At 68.9% G+C, this 11,679-nt stretch overlaps 7 protein-coding genes, 1 long non-coding RNA gene and 1 other non-coding gene across 10 annotated transcripts in view; 5 read left to right on the top strand and 4 right to left on the bottom strand.

The window, feature by feature from the left end:
- BSCL2 (BSCL2 lipid droplet biogenesis associated, seipin) overlaps positions 1-1,528 on the top strand; it is a gene marked incomplete at its 5' end in the record, with an annotated part of 4,652 nt that extends 3,124 nt beyond the window's left edge. The window contains 5 exons of the mRNA XM_042021005.1: positions 166-303; positions 385-430; positions 812-877; positions 986-1,254; positions 1,429-1,528. Of these exons, the coding sequence (XP_041876939.1) occupies positions 166-303; positions 385-430; positions 812-877; positions 986-1,254; positions 1,429-1,528 (619 nt within the window). The remainder of the gene's footprint in view (positions 1-165; positions 304-384; positions 431-811; positions 878-985; positions 1,255-1,428) is intronic.
- UBXN1 (UBX domain protein 1) lies at positions 1,415-4,044 on the top strand. 2 transcript variants are annotated; one of them, XM_042020990.1, is made up of 8 exons: positions 1,421-1,640; positions 1,824-1,877; positions 1,977-2,102; positions 2,488-2,631; positions 3,029-3,080; positions 3,207-3,290; positions 3,376-3,604; positions 3,940-4,044. In XM_042020990.1, exons 1-8 carry the CDS (start codon positions 1,561-1,563, stop codon positions 3,987-3,989), a joined length of 819 nt encoding a protein of 272 aa, XP_041876924.1. In that variant the 5' UTR covers positions 1,421-1,560; the 3' UTR covers positions 3,990-4,044. The 2 variants fall into 2 exon arrangements, with proteins under 2 accessions (XP_041876923.1, XP_041876924.1); XM_042020989.1 differs by having other exon boundaries at positions 1,415-1,640; positions 3,029-3,290.
- A 42-nt stretch (positions 4,045-4,086) lies between these two features.
- DMAC1 (distal membrane arm assembly component 1) lies at positions 4,087-4,690 on the bottom strand. The gene is made up of 2 exons (XM_042020993.1): positions 4,461-4,690; positions 4,087-4,194 (listed from the first exon to the last, which is right to left on the bottom strand). The coding sequence occupies exons 1-2, from the start codon at positions 4,681-4,683 to the stop codon at positions 4,127-4,129; spliced, it is 291 nt and encodes a 96-aa protein (XP_041876927.1). The 5' UTR covers positions 4,684-4,690; the 3' UTR covers positions 4,087-4,126.
- A 15-nt stretch (positions 4,691-4,705) lies between these two features.
- Positions 4,706-5,243, bottom strand: LOC121661136 (ubiquinol-cytochrome-c reductase complex assembly factor 3-like). The gene is made up of 2 exons (XM_042020994.1): positions 5,073-5,243; positions 4,706-4,998 (listed from the first exon to the last, which is right to left on the bottom strand). The coding sequence occupies exons 1-2, from the start codon at positions 5,190-5,192 to the stop codon at positions 4,867-4,869; spliced, it is 252 nt and encodes an 83-aa protein (XP_041876928.1). The 5' UTR covers positions 5,193-5,243; the 3' UTR covers positions 4,706-4,866.
- A 308-nt stretch (positions 5,244-5,551) lies between these two features.
- LOC121661137 lies at positions 5,552-6,825 on the bottom strand. The gene is made up of 2 exons (XR_006014844.1): positions 6,738-6,825; positions 5,552-5,646 (listed from the first exon to the last, which is right to left on the bottom strand). It is a non-coding gene; the product is annotated as an uncharacterized LOC121661137 (long non-coding RNA).
- LOC121661151 lies at positions 5,715-5,848 on the bottom strand. The gene has a single exon (XR_006014849.1). It is a non-coding gene; the product is annotated as a small nucleolar RNA SNORA57 (small nucleolar RNA).
- On the top strand, positions 6,164-7,063 carry CUNH11orf98 (chromosome unknown C11orf98 homolog). The gene is made up of 4 exons (XM_042020992.1): positions 6,164-6,270; positions 6,459-6,523; positions 6,609-6,691; positions 6,771-7,063. The coding sequence occupies exons 1-4, from the start codon at positions 6,235-6,237 to the stop codon at positions 6,887-6,889; spliced, it is 303 nt and encodes a 100-aa protein (XP_041876926.1). The 5' UTR covers positions 6,164-6,234; the 3' UTR covers positions 6,890-7,063.
- A 152-nt stretch (positions 7,064-7,215) lies between these two features.
- Positions 7,216-10,569, top strand: INTS5 (integrator complex subunit 5). Its single transcript, XM_042020988.1, has 2 exons — positions 7,216-7,300; positions 7,783-10,569. The coding sequence occupies exons 1-2, from the start codon at positions 7,245-7,247 to the stop codon at positions 10,541-10,543; spliced, it is 2,817 nt and encodes a 938-aa protein (XP_041876922.1). The 5' UTR covers positions 7,216-7,244; the 3' UTR covers positions 10,544-10,569.
- A 529-nt stretch (positions 10,570-11,098) lies between these two features.
- Positions 11,099-11,679, top strand: part of POLR2G (RNA polymerase II subunit G) — a 2,450-nt gene continuing 1,869 nt past the window's right edge. The window contains exons 1-2 of the mRNA XM_042020987.1: positions 11,099-11,207; positions 11,422-11,531. Coding sequence (XP_041876921.1) covers positions 11,196-11,207; positions 11,422-11,531 — 122 coding nt within the window. The 5' untranslated portion in view covers positions 11,099-11,195. The remainder of the gene's footprint in view (positions 11,208-11,421; positions 11,532-11,679) is intronic.

The following is an 11,679-nucleotide window of genomic DNA, read 5'->3' as shown; positions in this document are numbered from 1 at the left end:
TGTCCCCAGTGTCACACACACCTGTCCCTGTCACACCTGTCCCTGTCCCCGGTGTCACACACACCTGTCCCTTTCACACCTGTCACACCCGTCCCTGTCCCACCTGTCCCTGTCCCCAGTGTCCCCCAGTGTCCCCAGTGTCCCACCTGTCCCCCCCCATGCCAGGTACCTGCTCTACCACTTCCCGCTGACCTCGGCCGTGCTGGGCGTGGCCGGGAACTGGACGCTGCTGGCGCTGCTGACCCTCGGGGGGTACCTGCAGTGGGGGAGGGGCACCCCCCGGCCCCGCCCCCCCCCCCGCAGGTGAGCCCGGGCGGGGGGAGGGGCGCTGGGGGGTCCCGCCCCCCACCTGAGCTCACCTGTGCCCCTCCCCCACCCCCACAGGACGCGCGGAGCGAGGGAGGAGCCCCCGGGGAGGGGGAGGGGACAGGTGAGAGGGGCGGGGGAGGGGCTGGGGGGGAATTTGGGAGGATTTTTGGGGGGATTTCTCGGGGAGATCTTGGGGACCCCCGGGGGGGGGTCTTGAGATTTTGGAGAGGATTTTAAGGAGATTTTTGGGGGTTTTGGGAAGATTTGGTGAGGGTTTTGGGGAGGTTTTAGGGGAGATTTTGAAGAGTTTTTGGATTTGGGGGGAATTTGGGGATTTTGAGGAGATTTTGAGGGCAGATTTTATGGAGATTTTTGGGAAGATTCTGGAAGGATTTTGGGGAAATTTGGGGGGACTTCGAGGAGATTTTGGGAGGATTTTGGGGAGATTTTTGGGTGGATTTTGGAAGGGTTCAAGGTGATTTTTCCCCTCCCCTACCCCCAGATCTTTCAGCCTCTCCCCAAAATTCAGAGGAACCCGAAGTCGTGGGAGCCTCGGAGCCGAGCGAAGGTGGGGGAGGGGCAGCACCCCAAAATTCTGTCTGGGGGTGGGGGAGGTTTGGGGTGGGGAAGGGGCCCAAATTTGGTGCTGGGGGTGCTGACAGCCCCTCTCCCCCAGGCCCACCCCTGCTCAGCGCTGCCAACGCCGCCCCCAAGGAGGAGGAGGAGGAAGAGGAGGAGGAAGAGGAGCAGGAGGAAGAGGGGGTCACCCCCACACCCCACCCCCACCTTCCGGACAGCCCCTCCCCCCGCCAGCGCCATGTCTGCTCCAGCTCCTGAACCTCCCCAAATTTTGGGGGACACCAATAAAGGCTTTGACTCTCACCCCCAACCCCCAAAAAGAGCTTGGTCTTGTTTTTTTTTTTACGGGGGGAGGGGAATTGGGGGGTGGGAGACTCTTGGGGCCCCTCAAATCTCCCCCAGACCCTCCCAGGACCCCTCCAGATCCTCCAACCCACCCCAAACCCCCCCCACCCAGTCAGCCCAAGGAACATCTGGGCTCAGTTCAAGAATTTTGTGGGCTTTTTTGGGTGTTTTGGTTGGGTTTTGGAGTCACTTTAGGGCAATTTTTGGGGTCGTGCCGGGACTCGCTCACGCCCGGCGCACTCGCGCCGTGTTTTGTCCCCTCTCGGCCGCCATCGCCGCCGCCGAGACCACGTGATACAACCACGTGACACGACGCCCGGCGCCGCCATGATGGCGGCGGGCAGCGGGGCCGGGCCCGGCCAGGCCTTGGAGACGCTGCTGGAAATGGGCTTCGGTGCCCGGCGCGCGTGAGAGCGGGGACACCGCGGGGACAACCGCGGACACCTGGGGGGCACCGGGGGAGGGGTTCTCATCTTGCCCGGGGGGTGCCCGGTAGCTCCGGTAACGGGAGAGGGGCCGGGAATGGGGCCCTGGGGATATTGGGGGGCCCGGGGTTTTGGGGGGCCCCGGTGACTCCCCCGGTCCCGCAGGGCGAAGGCGCTGGCGCTGACCGGGAACCGCGGAGTGGAACCGGCCATGGACTGGTGAGGGCGGGGACCCCCAAAATCCCCCCCGGGACCCCCCAAATCCTCCCCCCAATTTCTGGGGACCCCCCTGAGCCCCGTGTCCCCCCTCCCCCCAAGGCTGGTGGCTCACGAGGACGACCCCGACTCGGACTCGGACCCCGAAATCCCCCCGGATTTAGGGGGGCTCCCCTCAATCTTGGGGGCGCCCCGGCAGCCGCCGGCGGAGGAGGACGAGACCCAGAAGTGAATTTTGGGGGGGACTGGGGGGGGAATTTGGGAGCTCGGGGGATAAATTTGGGGGTTCAAAGGGAGAATCTGAAGGTTCGGGAGGAAAATTTGGGGGTTCGGGGGGAATTTGGGGGGTTCAAGGGGAAATTTTTGAGATCTAAGGGGGGAATTCTACGGGCTCGGGGGGGAATTGGGGGTTCAAGGGGGGATTTAGGGGCATTAAGAGGGAAATGTAGAGGTTCAAGGGGGGAAATTTGGGATATTAAGAGGGAAATTTGGGGGCTCGGGGGGGGGGGTTTCCCAGGATTTTGGGGTTCAGGGGAGGTCTGGGGGATTCCCCCCGGGGTTTTGGGGATCGGGGCGGTTCAGGGGGGTACCCCTGAGTTTTGGGGCCCCCCAGGCTCCTGACGGAGGCGGGGCAGGAGCGGGAGCGGCGGCGCCGGGGGCAGGAGCTGGCGAAGCTCCGGGAATGGCGCCGGGACGAGGAGCGGCGCCGGGCGGCCGAGGAGCGGCGGCGGGACAGGGCCGAAGAGCGCGCGGCTCGGTGAGGGGACGGCCACAAAATCTGTTGGAAAAAAACCCCAAAATTCTCGCGAAATCCCAAAGTTTTCCCTCGGGACTTTTCCCATTAAAAACCGCGGGAGGGACTGAGTCCTCCGAGCCGCCAGGGGGCGCCAAAGCCGCGGGAGGTGCCCTCATGAATCCTGGCGGGACCCGAGGAGGTTTTGGGGGGCCCAAAAACCCCTCAGGACCCCCTCAAATTTTGGGGACCCCCACAAACTCCCACCCTTAAACCTTTGAGGACGATCACCAAGCCCTCAAAGCTCGGGGGGTTTCCCCAACTCCCCCACCCAGAGGACCGGGGACCCTCTAAAATATGGGGACCCCCAAACTTTTGGGGAACGTGCCCAAAATGTTGGGATTCTCCCCTGTTCCCCCAGGCAGAGAGTGCGGGAGAAGATTGAGCGGGACAAGGCGGAGCGAGCGCAAAGGGTGAGAGGGATCCCAAAGGAGATTCCAAAAGACTGGGGGGGATCCCAACGGGGTTTTGGGGATCCCAGAAGGATCCAATGGGATCCAGCCCCACCGGCATCCAACAGATTCCCCTCCCTCCCCCAGTTTGCCCCTGTCACCCCAGAGCCGCCCCCGGTGACCCCCCAGGAGCCGCCGGCGCCGCGGGAATACGACCAGTGCCGGATCCAGGTACGGATTGTGGGGATCCCCCGGGATTCCGGGCGGTCCCGAGGGGATCCTGAGGGATCCTGACCTTCCCCCGCCCCTTGCCAAGGTCCGGCTGCCGGACGGACGGGCGCTGACCCAGAGCTTTCGGGCGCGGGAGCCGCTGGCGGCCGTGCGGCTCTTTGTGGAGCTGCACCGGGACACGGCGGGCACTGGGAGCACTGGGAGCGGCGGGAACGGGGAGCCCCGGAGCCCCCCGGAGCCTTTCAGCCTCCGCACGGCCTTTCCCCGGCGCCTCTTCACCGAGGAGGACATGGAGAAACCCCTGCAGGAGCTGGGTGAGGCAGCTGCGGGGTGCTGAGCGGGTTTGGGGGGGCTTCAGGGCATTCGGGAGGCCTTGGTAGATTTAGGGGAAGGTTGGGGTTGAAAAGGCTCCTCAGAGGATGAAAGAGGGTTTGGGGAGTTTGGGTTCAGAGGGAGTTTGGGGGGTCAGAAGGGGTCTTTTGGAGGGGTGTCACTATTTGAGGGATTCCCAGAAAATCTGGGCGGGTCCTGAGCAGGTTTGGGGTGATTCAGGGCTTCCAGGGGGGAACGTCTGTGGGGTTTTAGGGTAATTTCAGGACTTTAGGGGATCTTTTTGGGAGTCCCAACGTGTGTCCTCCCTCCCTTCTAGGTCTGGTCCCCTCTGCCGTCGTCATCGTGGCCAAGAAAGAAGGGAGCTGAGGGGGAGACACCCCCAAACCTCCCCCAAACCCAAATAAACCCGAGCTGTGCCCCCTCCCTTTGTCCTGTCCTGTGTCCTCCTCCCCAAAACCACAACTGGGGGGCTCCGAGCAGCTTTATTGGGGCGCGGCCCCCCCTTAGGGCTCCCTCCGGCGCTGCTTTCCCATGGGGTCGGCGAGGATGATGATGCCCCAGGCCCCCACACCTGCGGGGGGAGACCTGGCGGTCACCTGGGGGCCCTTCCCCACCCCGCACCCCGACCCTGAGCCCCCTCCCCATCCCCTGAAGGTCCGGACCCCCTCGTTGCCATGGCAACCCCGAATCCCGTCCCTCCCCAACCCCAGACCCCGCCCCCCATTCTCTCTCCACCTCGTTACCATGGGAAACCCCCACATTCTTCCCTGATGGCGACCCCCGCGCCCCCTCCCCGTTATTCCCCCCCCGTTATTCCCGCGCCCCCCCTTCCCTCACCGGCGGCGAAGATGATCTGGGCGAGGGCGCCCATGGAGGGGGGGACGCCCTTTCTCATGGTGCTTCGCGGCCCTTGGTAGATCCAGATGGCGGCCATCAGCAGCCCCGCGCCGCTCAGCAAGCGGCAGCTCCAGCAGCCGCTCAACAGCGGGCGCGGCGAGGCCGAACCGGGCCCCGGCACCGAGACCGCGCCCGGTGCGGCCTCCGCGCCCGGCGGGGACATGGCAGCACCAGGAGAGGCGCCGGAAGTGTCCGTGGTTTATAACAGTCCGGGCGCGAGCGCAACCGCGCATAACAGTTCCGTGTGCAACCGCGCCAAGCGCGGAAGGTTCCGGGGGGGGGGGGGGGGGGGCGGTCACCGGGAAACGGTGACTGAGGGGCTCCCGGTGGTCTCCCGGTGTTGGCGTCACTTCCGCCACGGCACCCGACGCTGCGCCACGTTGTCGTCGGTCTCGGCCGCCTCGCGCAGCGCCGCCATGATCAGCTCATTGTGGCGCCGCCGCTGCGATAAACTCGTGGAGTTCGCCCCGGGCTGCACCTGCCGAACGGGGAAAACGGGGAGATCACGGCCGGTCCCGGCCCCGAGGCTTCCCCACCGCCCCCTCCCCGTACCTTCAGTGTCTGCTGCCGGTCCTGCTCACCCCCCGCCATCGCCACCCACAGCAGCAGCCCCAGCGCTACCGGGACGGCGCCGCGGACGAGCGCCACAGGCCAGCGCGGGTCCACTGCCATCGCCCCCGTCCCGCCGCGGCCGCTCCGCCCTTTCCGGGGCCGCTCTGGCCCGCGGGGAAAACCATAGAGACGGATGCTGGGAGGACCGGGAATCCTCCTCCCCCCGCCACGGTGATCATAGAGACAGCGGCTTGGAGGACCGGAAACCCTCCTCGCTGTTTCCGGGGCCGCTCTGGCCCGCGGGGATAATCGAGACGGCGGCTGGGAGGACCTGCGGATCCCAGCCTCACGGGCGGACCGGGGGGACGGATCCCCCTCGACTGCCGGGAACGGGGTCACGGAGCGGCCCCTGCGCGGGGAAGGGGACGGAGAACCCCAGCCCCGGGACGCGCTGCTACCGAAAGAAGACACGAGATCAATGTGGTTCAGAGAGATTTATTAGCGATTTTAAGTCCAAAACCAGCCCGTCTGCCGCCGGCGCAGTCCCGCGACGTTCCCCGTCCTTCAGTGGACCCTGCGGAGCAGAAAACGGCGGTTAAAAGGCGACCCCGTGCGTTCCGGAGCTCCCGGGGCGCGCCACGGCCTTGTCCCGGCGTGTGAGGGTGGGACCGGCGGACGCGACCGCCGGCACCGAAGACTTCGCGCCGGTCGCTGCTTTCCCTCCGCACATCACAGACCCCGGCACGGGGCCGCCAGGGCCCGCCAAGAACGGGAGGATCGTCCCTGTGTTTCCCGCCCCGTTTTAGTCCCGATCCCACCCACAAAGACCAAAGCAGCACCCACCGCTCCGAACGCCGAAAGACGAAAGAATGGCGCCTCGCCCCCTTTTATATATCCCACGTGTGGGCGGGTCCGCTGTGCTTTCGACCAATCAGAGACAGCAGCGCGCGCCCACCAACCAATAAAAGCCCTTTAAAAATAAAAGGGCGCGGCCTAACTGAATTTATAATATGGGCGAGGCTTCCGCCACAGCAGCCAATCAGAAGCCGCCCCGCGCGGGGACGGACCAATGATATTCACAGGAGGGACGCAAGAGGCGGGGTTCAGTGACCGGAAGTGAAGCCAAACCGGAAGTTGTGCCCGGCGCACACGTGGGGGCGCAATGGGGATCGGGGGCAAAATCAACCGGCCCCGAACGGTGACCGGGGCGCCTGGGGGGGCCTGGGGGGCCCAGGAGGAGTTCGAGGAGGGTCCCCGTGGCAGGGAGAGGCCCGGGGGTGGCGGGAGTCCCGGTAACCGGCACCGGGCGGTCTTAGGGTTTGGGGAGGGGGCTCCGGTAATCCCCGGTCCAGGTGTCCTCCCGGTGATCCCCGTTCTTCCCCGCAGGAGCTGCGCAAGAAGCTCTTCAAGAGGCGGCGGGAGCTGGCGCGGGGGCGGCGGCAGAAGCGGCGGTGAGCGCTCCCCCCCCGGTGTCCCCTCGGTGTCGCCGCCGGTGCCGGTGACTGAGGCGGGGTCTCGGGGGGCTCTCCGGTGCAGGTCGGTCTCGTCGGTGCCGGCCCCGCTCTGGGGGAAGCGGCGGCGGAAGGAGCTGAAGCGGCTGCGGGGGGCGGCCAAGAGGGGTGAGCACCGGGGGGAGGGGACCGGGAGGGACACCGGGGGTCGTACCTGGCCTTTGACCCCCTCCCGGTGTGTCCCCAGCGCTGGAGGCGGCCGTGACCGAAGCGAAGAGGCCGCAGAAGGAGAAGGAGACCGGGACGGGGACAGGGGACAGCGGCGGCGACGTGGAGATGGCGGAGGTGGCACCGGGACCGGAATGACCCCTCCGGTGCCACCAGTTCATCCAGCTGGCGTCACCTGTCCCTCCCCGGTGTCCCCAACACGTCACCACTGTCCCGTCGCTGTTCCCGGTGTCCCCGACATGTCACCAGTGTCCCCAGGCGCTGTCCCCAGTCCCCCACCAGTGTCCCCAGCAATAAACTCGCTCTCCTCTGTCCCCGTGTCTGTCCTGGGGGAGGGGACACGCCCGGCGGACACCTTTAACGGTGAAACCACGGGGTGGGGATGGAGGGAGGGGCGGAACCATCGTTCGCGGCCGCAGGGGTGGGGGGGCTTCCGGGGCAGGGCGCTCTTGGTGCATGCGCAGCCGCACGGCCCGGCCCGGCCGCCGCCGCCATGTCGGCCCTGTGCGACCCCCCGGGCGCCGCCAGCCCCCCCCGGCCCCCCCTCAGGTACCGCCGGGCCCCCCCGCGCCTGGGACCGGCCCTTGGCTCGGGGACACCCCCTCCACAGGGTTGGGAGAGGCGATCCCCGGGACCCCCGGAGCTGGGCTGGACTCCCCCATAGAGACCCCCGGGATCCCTCGTAGGGTTCGGAGCGGCCCCGTCAGCGACCCCCGGTTCCCTTAAGTGGCCGCCGGGCGTCCCCTCCCGGTGTTCTCCCCGGTTAGAGACGCCCCCCCCAGCCCAGTGTGGGACCCCCGGGCGCCGCCGCTGCCCCTCAACCCCCCTGGGACCCTCCGAGACCCCGGCCCGGCCCCTCACACCCTGGGGGGGGGGGGGTTTGGGGGTCCCCTCACTCCCTTTTTTCCCCGTTTTAACCCCATTTGTCCCCTCCCCAACGCCCAGGAGGTGGCGCTGTCCCCAGGTGTCACCCCGGGGGGCGTTCCCGTCTGCCCCCCACCCCTTTTAACCCCCTTTTCCCCCCTCCCCAGCGCCCAGGAGCTGTCGCAGGAGGTCAAGGCCTTTCTGAGCGGGCTGGACCCGGTGCAGGGCACGCCCCTGTCGCCCCCCGCCCACGCCCGCTGCGCCCTGCGCCTGCTGCGCTGCCTGCCCCCCGCCCGCCACGCCGCCCTGCAGCACCTGCGCGGCCTCTTCGACGACCAGGTGTGCTCCCACCTGCTCCAGCGCGAGGGCAGCGCCCCGTCCCCCGCCCCCAAAGCCTCCCCCGGCGCCGAGGTGGTGCAGGAGGTGCGGCGAGCGCTGGCCGAGCTGGTGGCCGCCAACCCGCGGGCGTGGGCGCCCAACGTGGCCGCCTGGGCCAGCGAGCTGATGGGGCAGCTGAGCAGCAAGTACGCCGGGAGGCCCGGGGTGCCGCCCCCGGCCAGCCTGAACGAGCTGCTGCAGCTCTGGATGTCGTGTCCGGCCACCAGGGCGCTGCTGGACATCTACAGCCAGTGCCTGGCCGCCATGGTGGGCAGCTGTCCGGACGCCTGCGTGGACGCGCTGCTGGACACGTCGGTGCAGCACTCACCGCACTTTGACTGGGTGGTGGCCCACGTGGGCTCCTCCTTCCCCGGCACCATCATCAGCCGCGTCCTGTCCTGCGGCCTCAAGGATTTCTGCGCCCACGGCGGCGACGCCGCGGGGACGGCCACGGGCGACAAGCGCGTGCCCAAGATTGCGTCTGTGGTGGGCATCCTGGGCCACCTGGCCTCGCGCCACGCGGGCAGCATCAAGCAGGAGCTGCTGCGGATGTTCCACGAGAGCCTGGGCTCCACCCGCGAGCACCACAAGGCCACCGTGCCCTTCCTGCTGCAGCTGGCGCTGATGTCCCCGACGCTGCTGGCCACCGTGTCCCCGGAGCTGGTGGACTCCCTGAAGCCGCCGGTGCTGAACCAGCTGCACCAGCACTTCTCGGCCATGCCCAGGGACGAGCTGGACGGCATGGTGGGCGTAGTGGTGCACCTGCTGTGCCACACCTCGGCCGGGGCGCTGCGGACGCTGCGCTTCCTGCTGGCCACGGCCGCGCCCGCCTCGGTCATCACGGCGCCGGGGCCGGCGCTGCACGAGGGCGTCCGCGAGGCCTGCGAGCGGCTGCTGCAGCTGCTGCTGCTGCACCTGCACAAACTGGTGCACGGCCGGAGCTCTCCCAGCCTGGCCGAGTGTCCGGCGCGCCCGGTGCCGTTCCTGGACGCTCTCCGGCCGCACGTGCGGGAGCTGTGCCTGGACACGCTGCGGCTGGAGCGGAAGCGCTGCCTGTGGCAGCACCAGCTGCTGGCCCTGCTGGCCGTCCACTCGGCCCCCCACGGCGCGGCCGAGGCGCTTTTCTTCCTGCTGGCGCTGGCCAGGACGCCCGAGGAGCTGGCGCTGGCGCCGCAGCTGCACGCCGGGCTCTGCGCCGTCCTGCCGGACCCGCTGCCCGCCGCCATCACCGCGGCCGTGGCGCAGATCCACGCCGGCCGCCTGCCCGAGCCGCAGCTGGCGCAGCTCCTGCGCAACCTGGCGCTGCTGCTGCAGCACCGCGAGGGCGACGGGGACGGCGGTGACCCCGCGCTGGGCGCGGCGCTGGCGCGGCACCTCCCGGATCTGGCCCAGCTGCTGCTGCACCCGCGGCCGGAGGTGGCCGAAGCCGCGTGCCGCCTGCTGGCCGCCTGCCCGCTGCCCCGGGCGCTGCCCCCGGCCCACCTCCTGCCGGCCGTGCGGGCGGCCGTGCGCCGCTTCTTCGCGGGGCTGTGGCTCGGCGACGCGGCCGCGCTGGCCCCCGGCGTGCGGCTGCTGGCCCGGCTCAGCGCCGTGTCCCCCGCGGCCGCCAAGGCCGTGCTGGCCCAGCTGGTGGAGGGGGCCCTGCGCGGCCGCAACGCCGAGCTCTTCGGGGGCACCGCGGAGCCGCCCGGCCACGAGGACGCGCCGGTGCCGCCCGCGGTGTCGCTGCTGGACACCAACCAGCGCTTCACGGCCGGCCTCAACACCTCGGGCGGCGTGTGGTCAGTGTTCCACGCCGGGGTCATCGGCCGCGGGCTGAAGCCGGCGGCCGGCACCGGTCAGCGCGCGGCCGAGGAGCTGAGCCGCAACACCCAGACCTTCCTGAGCCTCGTCCTGCGCTGTTGCCGCGGCTCCTGGGCGGCCAGGCCGGGGCTGGGGGTCAGCGCCGAGGCGGCCAAAGCGGTGGCGGCCGCGCTGGTGGAGGCCGTGTGCCCGGAGGCGGCCGGAGCCGAGCTGGCCTGGCCGCCCGAGGAGCTGGCCCGGGCCACCGTGGAGCGGGACCTGCGCATCCTGCGGCGCTTCCGCCAGCACCCGCTGCTCTTCCCGCTGCTCCGCCTCGTGGCCGGCGGTCACCCGGCCCTCTGCTACTGCTCCGTGCTGCTGCGGGGGCTGCTGGCCAGCCTGGTGGCCCACTGGGACGCCTGCAGGGCCAGCAGCACGGTGGCCTCGCCGTGGCACCTGCGGGCGTCGTGCGCGCTGGTGGCGCTGCTGGCCGAGGGGTCCCTGCTGCCCCCCGTGCTGGGCAACATGCACGAGCTGTTCCCGGAGCTGGCGCCCTTCGAGGTGCACCTGCTGCTGCTCAGCGTCTGGGATTACCTGCGGGAGAACAGCCCCCTGCCCCAGAAATTCACCTTCCAGCCCGAGCTGGGCGTGTTCCGCCGGGACTTCGGGCGGGATGGGGACGTGGGGAAGCACCTGGCCGTGCTGCACAGCGTCCTGCACAGGAACATCCACCGGCTGGGGCTGCTGGCGGGGAGGTTCTACCCCTGAGGGGCTCCCCAGAGTGGGGGTTTGGGGTTGGGGAAGCGGGGGGAGGGGGTCGGGTGTGTGCACGAAAATTCGGATTTGTAATAAAAAAGAGCAGAAAGGAGGAGCAGGTGTGGAGTGTGGGTGGCCTGGGAGGGTCTTAGGGGTGTCCAGGGCGTCCTGGAGTTGCTGGGGACGGTGATGGGGGCTGCTTGGGGGATGCTGGGAGGATCTAGATGGGTTGGGATGGGGATTTAGGGGTTTTGGGTGAGGGTTTGGGGGGTCCTGGGGGTGTTTTGGGGGATCTCAGGAGAGTCTGGAAGTGTCCAGCGGTCGTTGGGGGTGTCTGGGTGGGTTGGGAGGGGGTTTGGGGGACGGCTTGAGGGGTCCCGGGGGTGCTTTCGGGGGTCCCGGGACTCTCTGGGTGTTTGGAGGTCCCGGGGAACTCCTGGTCCCCTCCCTGTCAATCACCCGCCTGTCTCCGCCCATCGCTCCCAACCGACCAATCAGCGCCCTCTCTCCGGCCGTAGCCGCGCCCCTTTCCGAGGCGGCACGACCGGTTTGTGGGCGGGGCCTTGCGCGTTCGGCGACCAATCAGAGCCGTGCTCTGCGGCGGGAACGCGTCAGTTCCGGCGGAAGCGGAAGCAGCCGCGGAAGCGCCGGTGGCGGCGGGAGGATGTTTTACCACGTGAGCGGCACCGGAGGGTCACGTGTCTCACCGGGGGTCACGTGCCAGACCGGGGCGGAGTCCCGCTGTCCCCTCGGGGGGGTCCCGAGGGTCCCCGGTGTGGGGGCCCGGTGTCCTACCGGCGGTGCGGGGTGGTCCCGGTGCCCTGATGGGGATCCCAGCGTGGGTTGGGGTGGTCCCGGTGGGGTCCCGGTAACTCCCGGTGTCCCCCCAGATCTCCCTGGAGCACGAGATCCTGCTGCACCCGCGCTACTTCGGGCCCAACCTGCTCAACACCGTCAAACAGAAACTCTTCACCGAGGTGGAGGGGACCTGCACCGGGAAGTGAGCGGGGGGGACCGGGAACGCCCCAAGATCCCCCAAAACAACCCCGGGACCCCCTAAAGCCCTCCCTGAGGCACCCCCAACCCATCCCAAAGCCCCGGGACACCTCCAGATCACCCCAAACCCTCCAAAACACCCCCAGGAGCCC

Source organism: Corvus kubaryi, unplaced genomic scaffold, assembly GCF_017639235.1.
Source record: "Corvus kubaryi isolate FWS band 111438036 unplaced genomic scaffold, C.kubaryi_AGA036_p1.0 37070, whole genome shotgun sequence".
NCBI lineage: Eukaryota > Metazoa > Chordata > Aves > Passeriformes > Corvidae > Corvus > Corvus kubaryi.
The sequence above is the reverse complement of the archived record's forward strand: the minus strand, read 5'-3'. Positions and strand labels throughout refer to the sequence as shown.

Coding starts and splice junctions, on each gene's coding strand:
- UBXN1 (XM_042020989.1), top strand. CDS start 1,561: ATGATGGCGGCGGGCAGCGGGGCCGGGCCCGGCCAGGCCTTGGAGACG. Junction 2,632..3,028: donor GCCGAAGAGCGCGCGGCTCG/GTGAGGGGACGG, acceptor CTGTTCCCCCAG/GCAGAGAGTGCGGGAGAAGA. Junction 3,605..3,939: donor GAAACCCCTGCAGGAGCTGG/GTGAGGCAGCTG, acceptor CCTCCCTTCTAG/GTCTGGTCCCCTCTGCCGTC.
- DMAC1 (XM_042020993.1), bottom strand. CDS start 4,683: ATGTCCCCGCCGGGCGCGGAGGCCGCACCGGGCGCGGTCTCGGTGCCG. Junction 4,195..4,460: donor CCAGATCATCTTCGCCGCCG/GTGAGGGAAGGG, acceptor CTCCCCCCGCAG/GTGTGGGGGCCTGGGGCATC.
- LOC121661136 (XM_042020994.1), bottom strand. CDS start 5,192: ATGGCAGTGGACCCGCGCTGGCCTGTGGCGCTCGTCCGCGGCGCCGTC. Junction 4,999..5,072: donor ACCGGCAGCAGACACTGAAG/GTACGGGGAGGG, acceptor CCCGTTCGGCAG/GTGCAGCCCGGGGCGAACTC.
- CUNH11orf98 (XM_042020992.1), top strand. CDS start 6,235: ATGGGGATCGGGGGCAAAATCAACCGGCCCCGAACG. Junction 6,271..6,458: donor AAATCAACCGGCCCCGAACG/GTGACCGGGGCG, acceptor TCTTCCCCGCAG/GAGCTGCGCAAGAAGCTCTT. Junction 6,524..6,608: donor GGGCGGCGGCAGAAGCGGCG/GTGAGCGCTCCC, acceptor TCTCCGGTGCAG/GTCGGTCTCGTCGGTGCCGG.
- INTS5 (XM_042020988.1), top strand. CDS start 7,245: ATGTCGGCCCTGTGCGACCCCCCGGGCGCCGCCAGCCCCCCCCGGCCC. Junction 7,301..7,782: donor CCCCCCCGGCCCCCCCTCAG/GTACCGCCGGGC, acceptor CCCCCTCCCCAG/CGCCCAGGAGCTGTCGCAGG.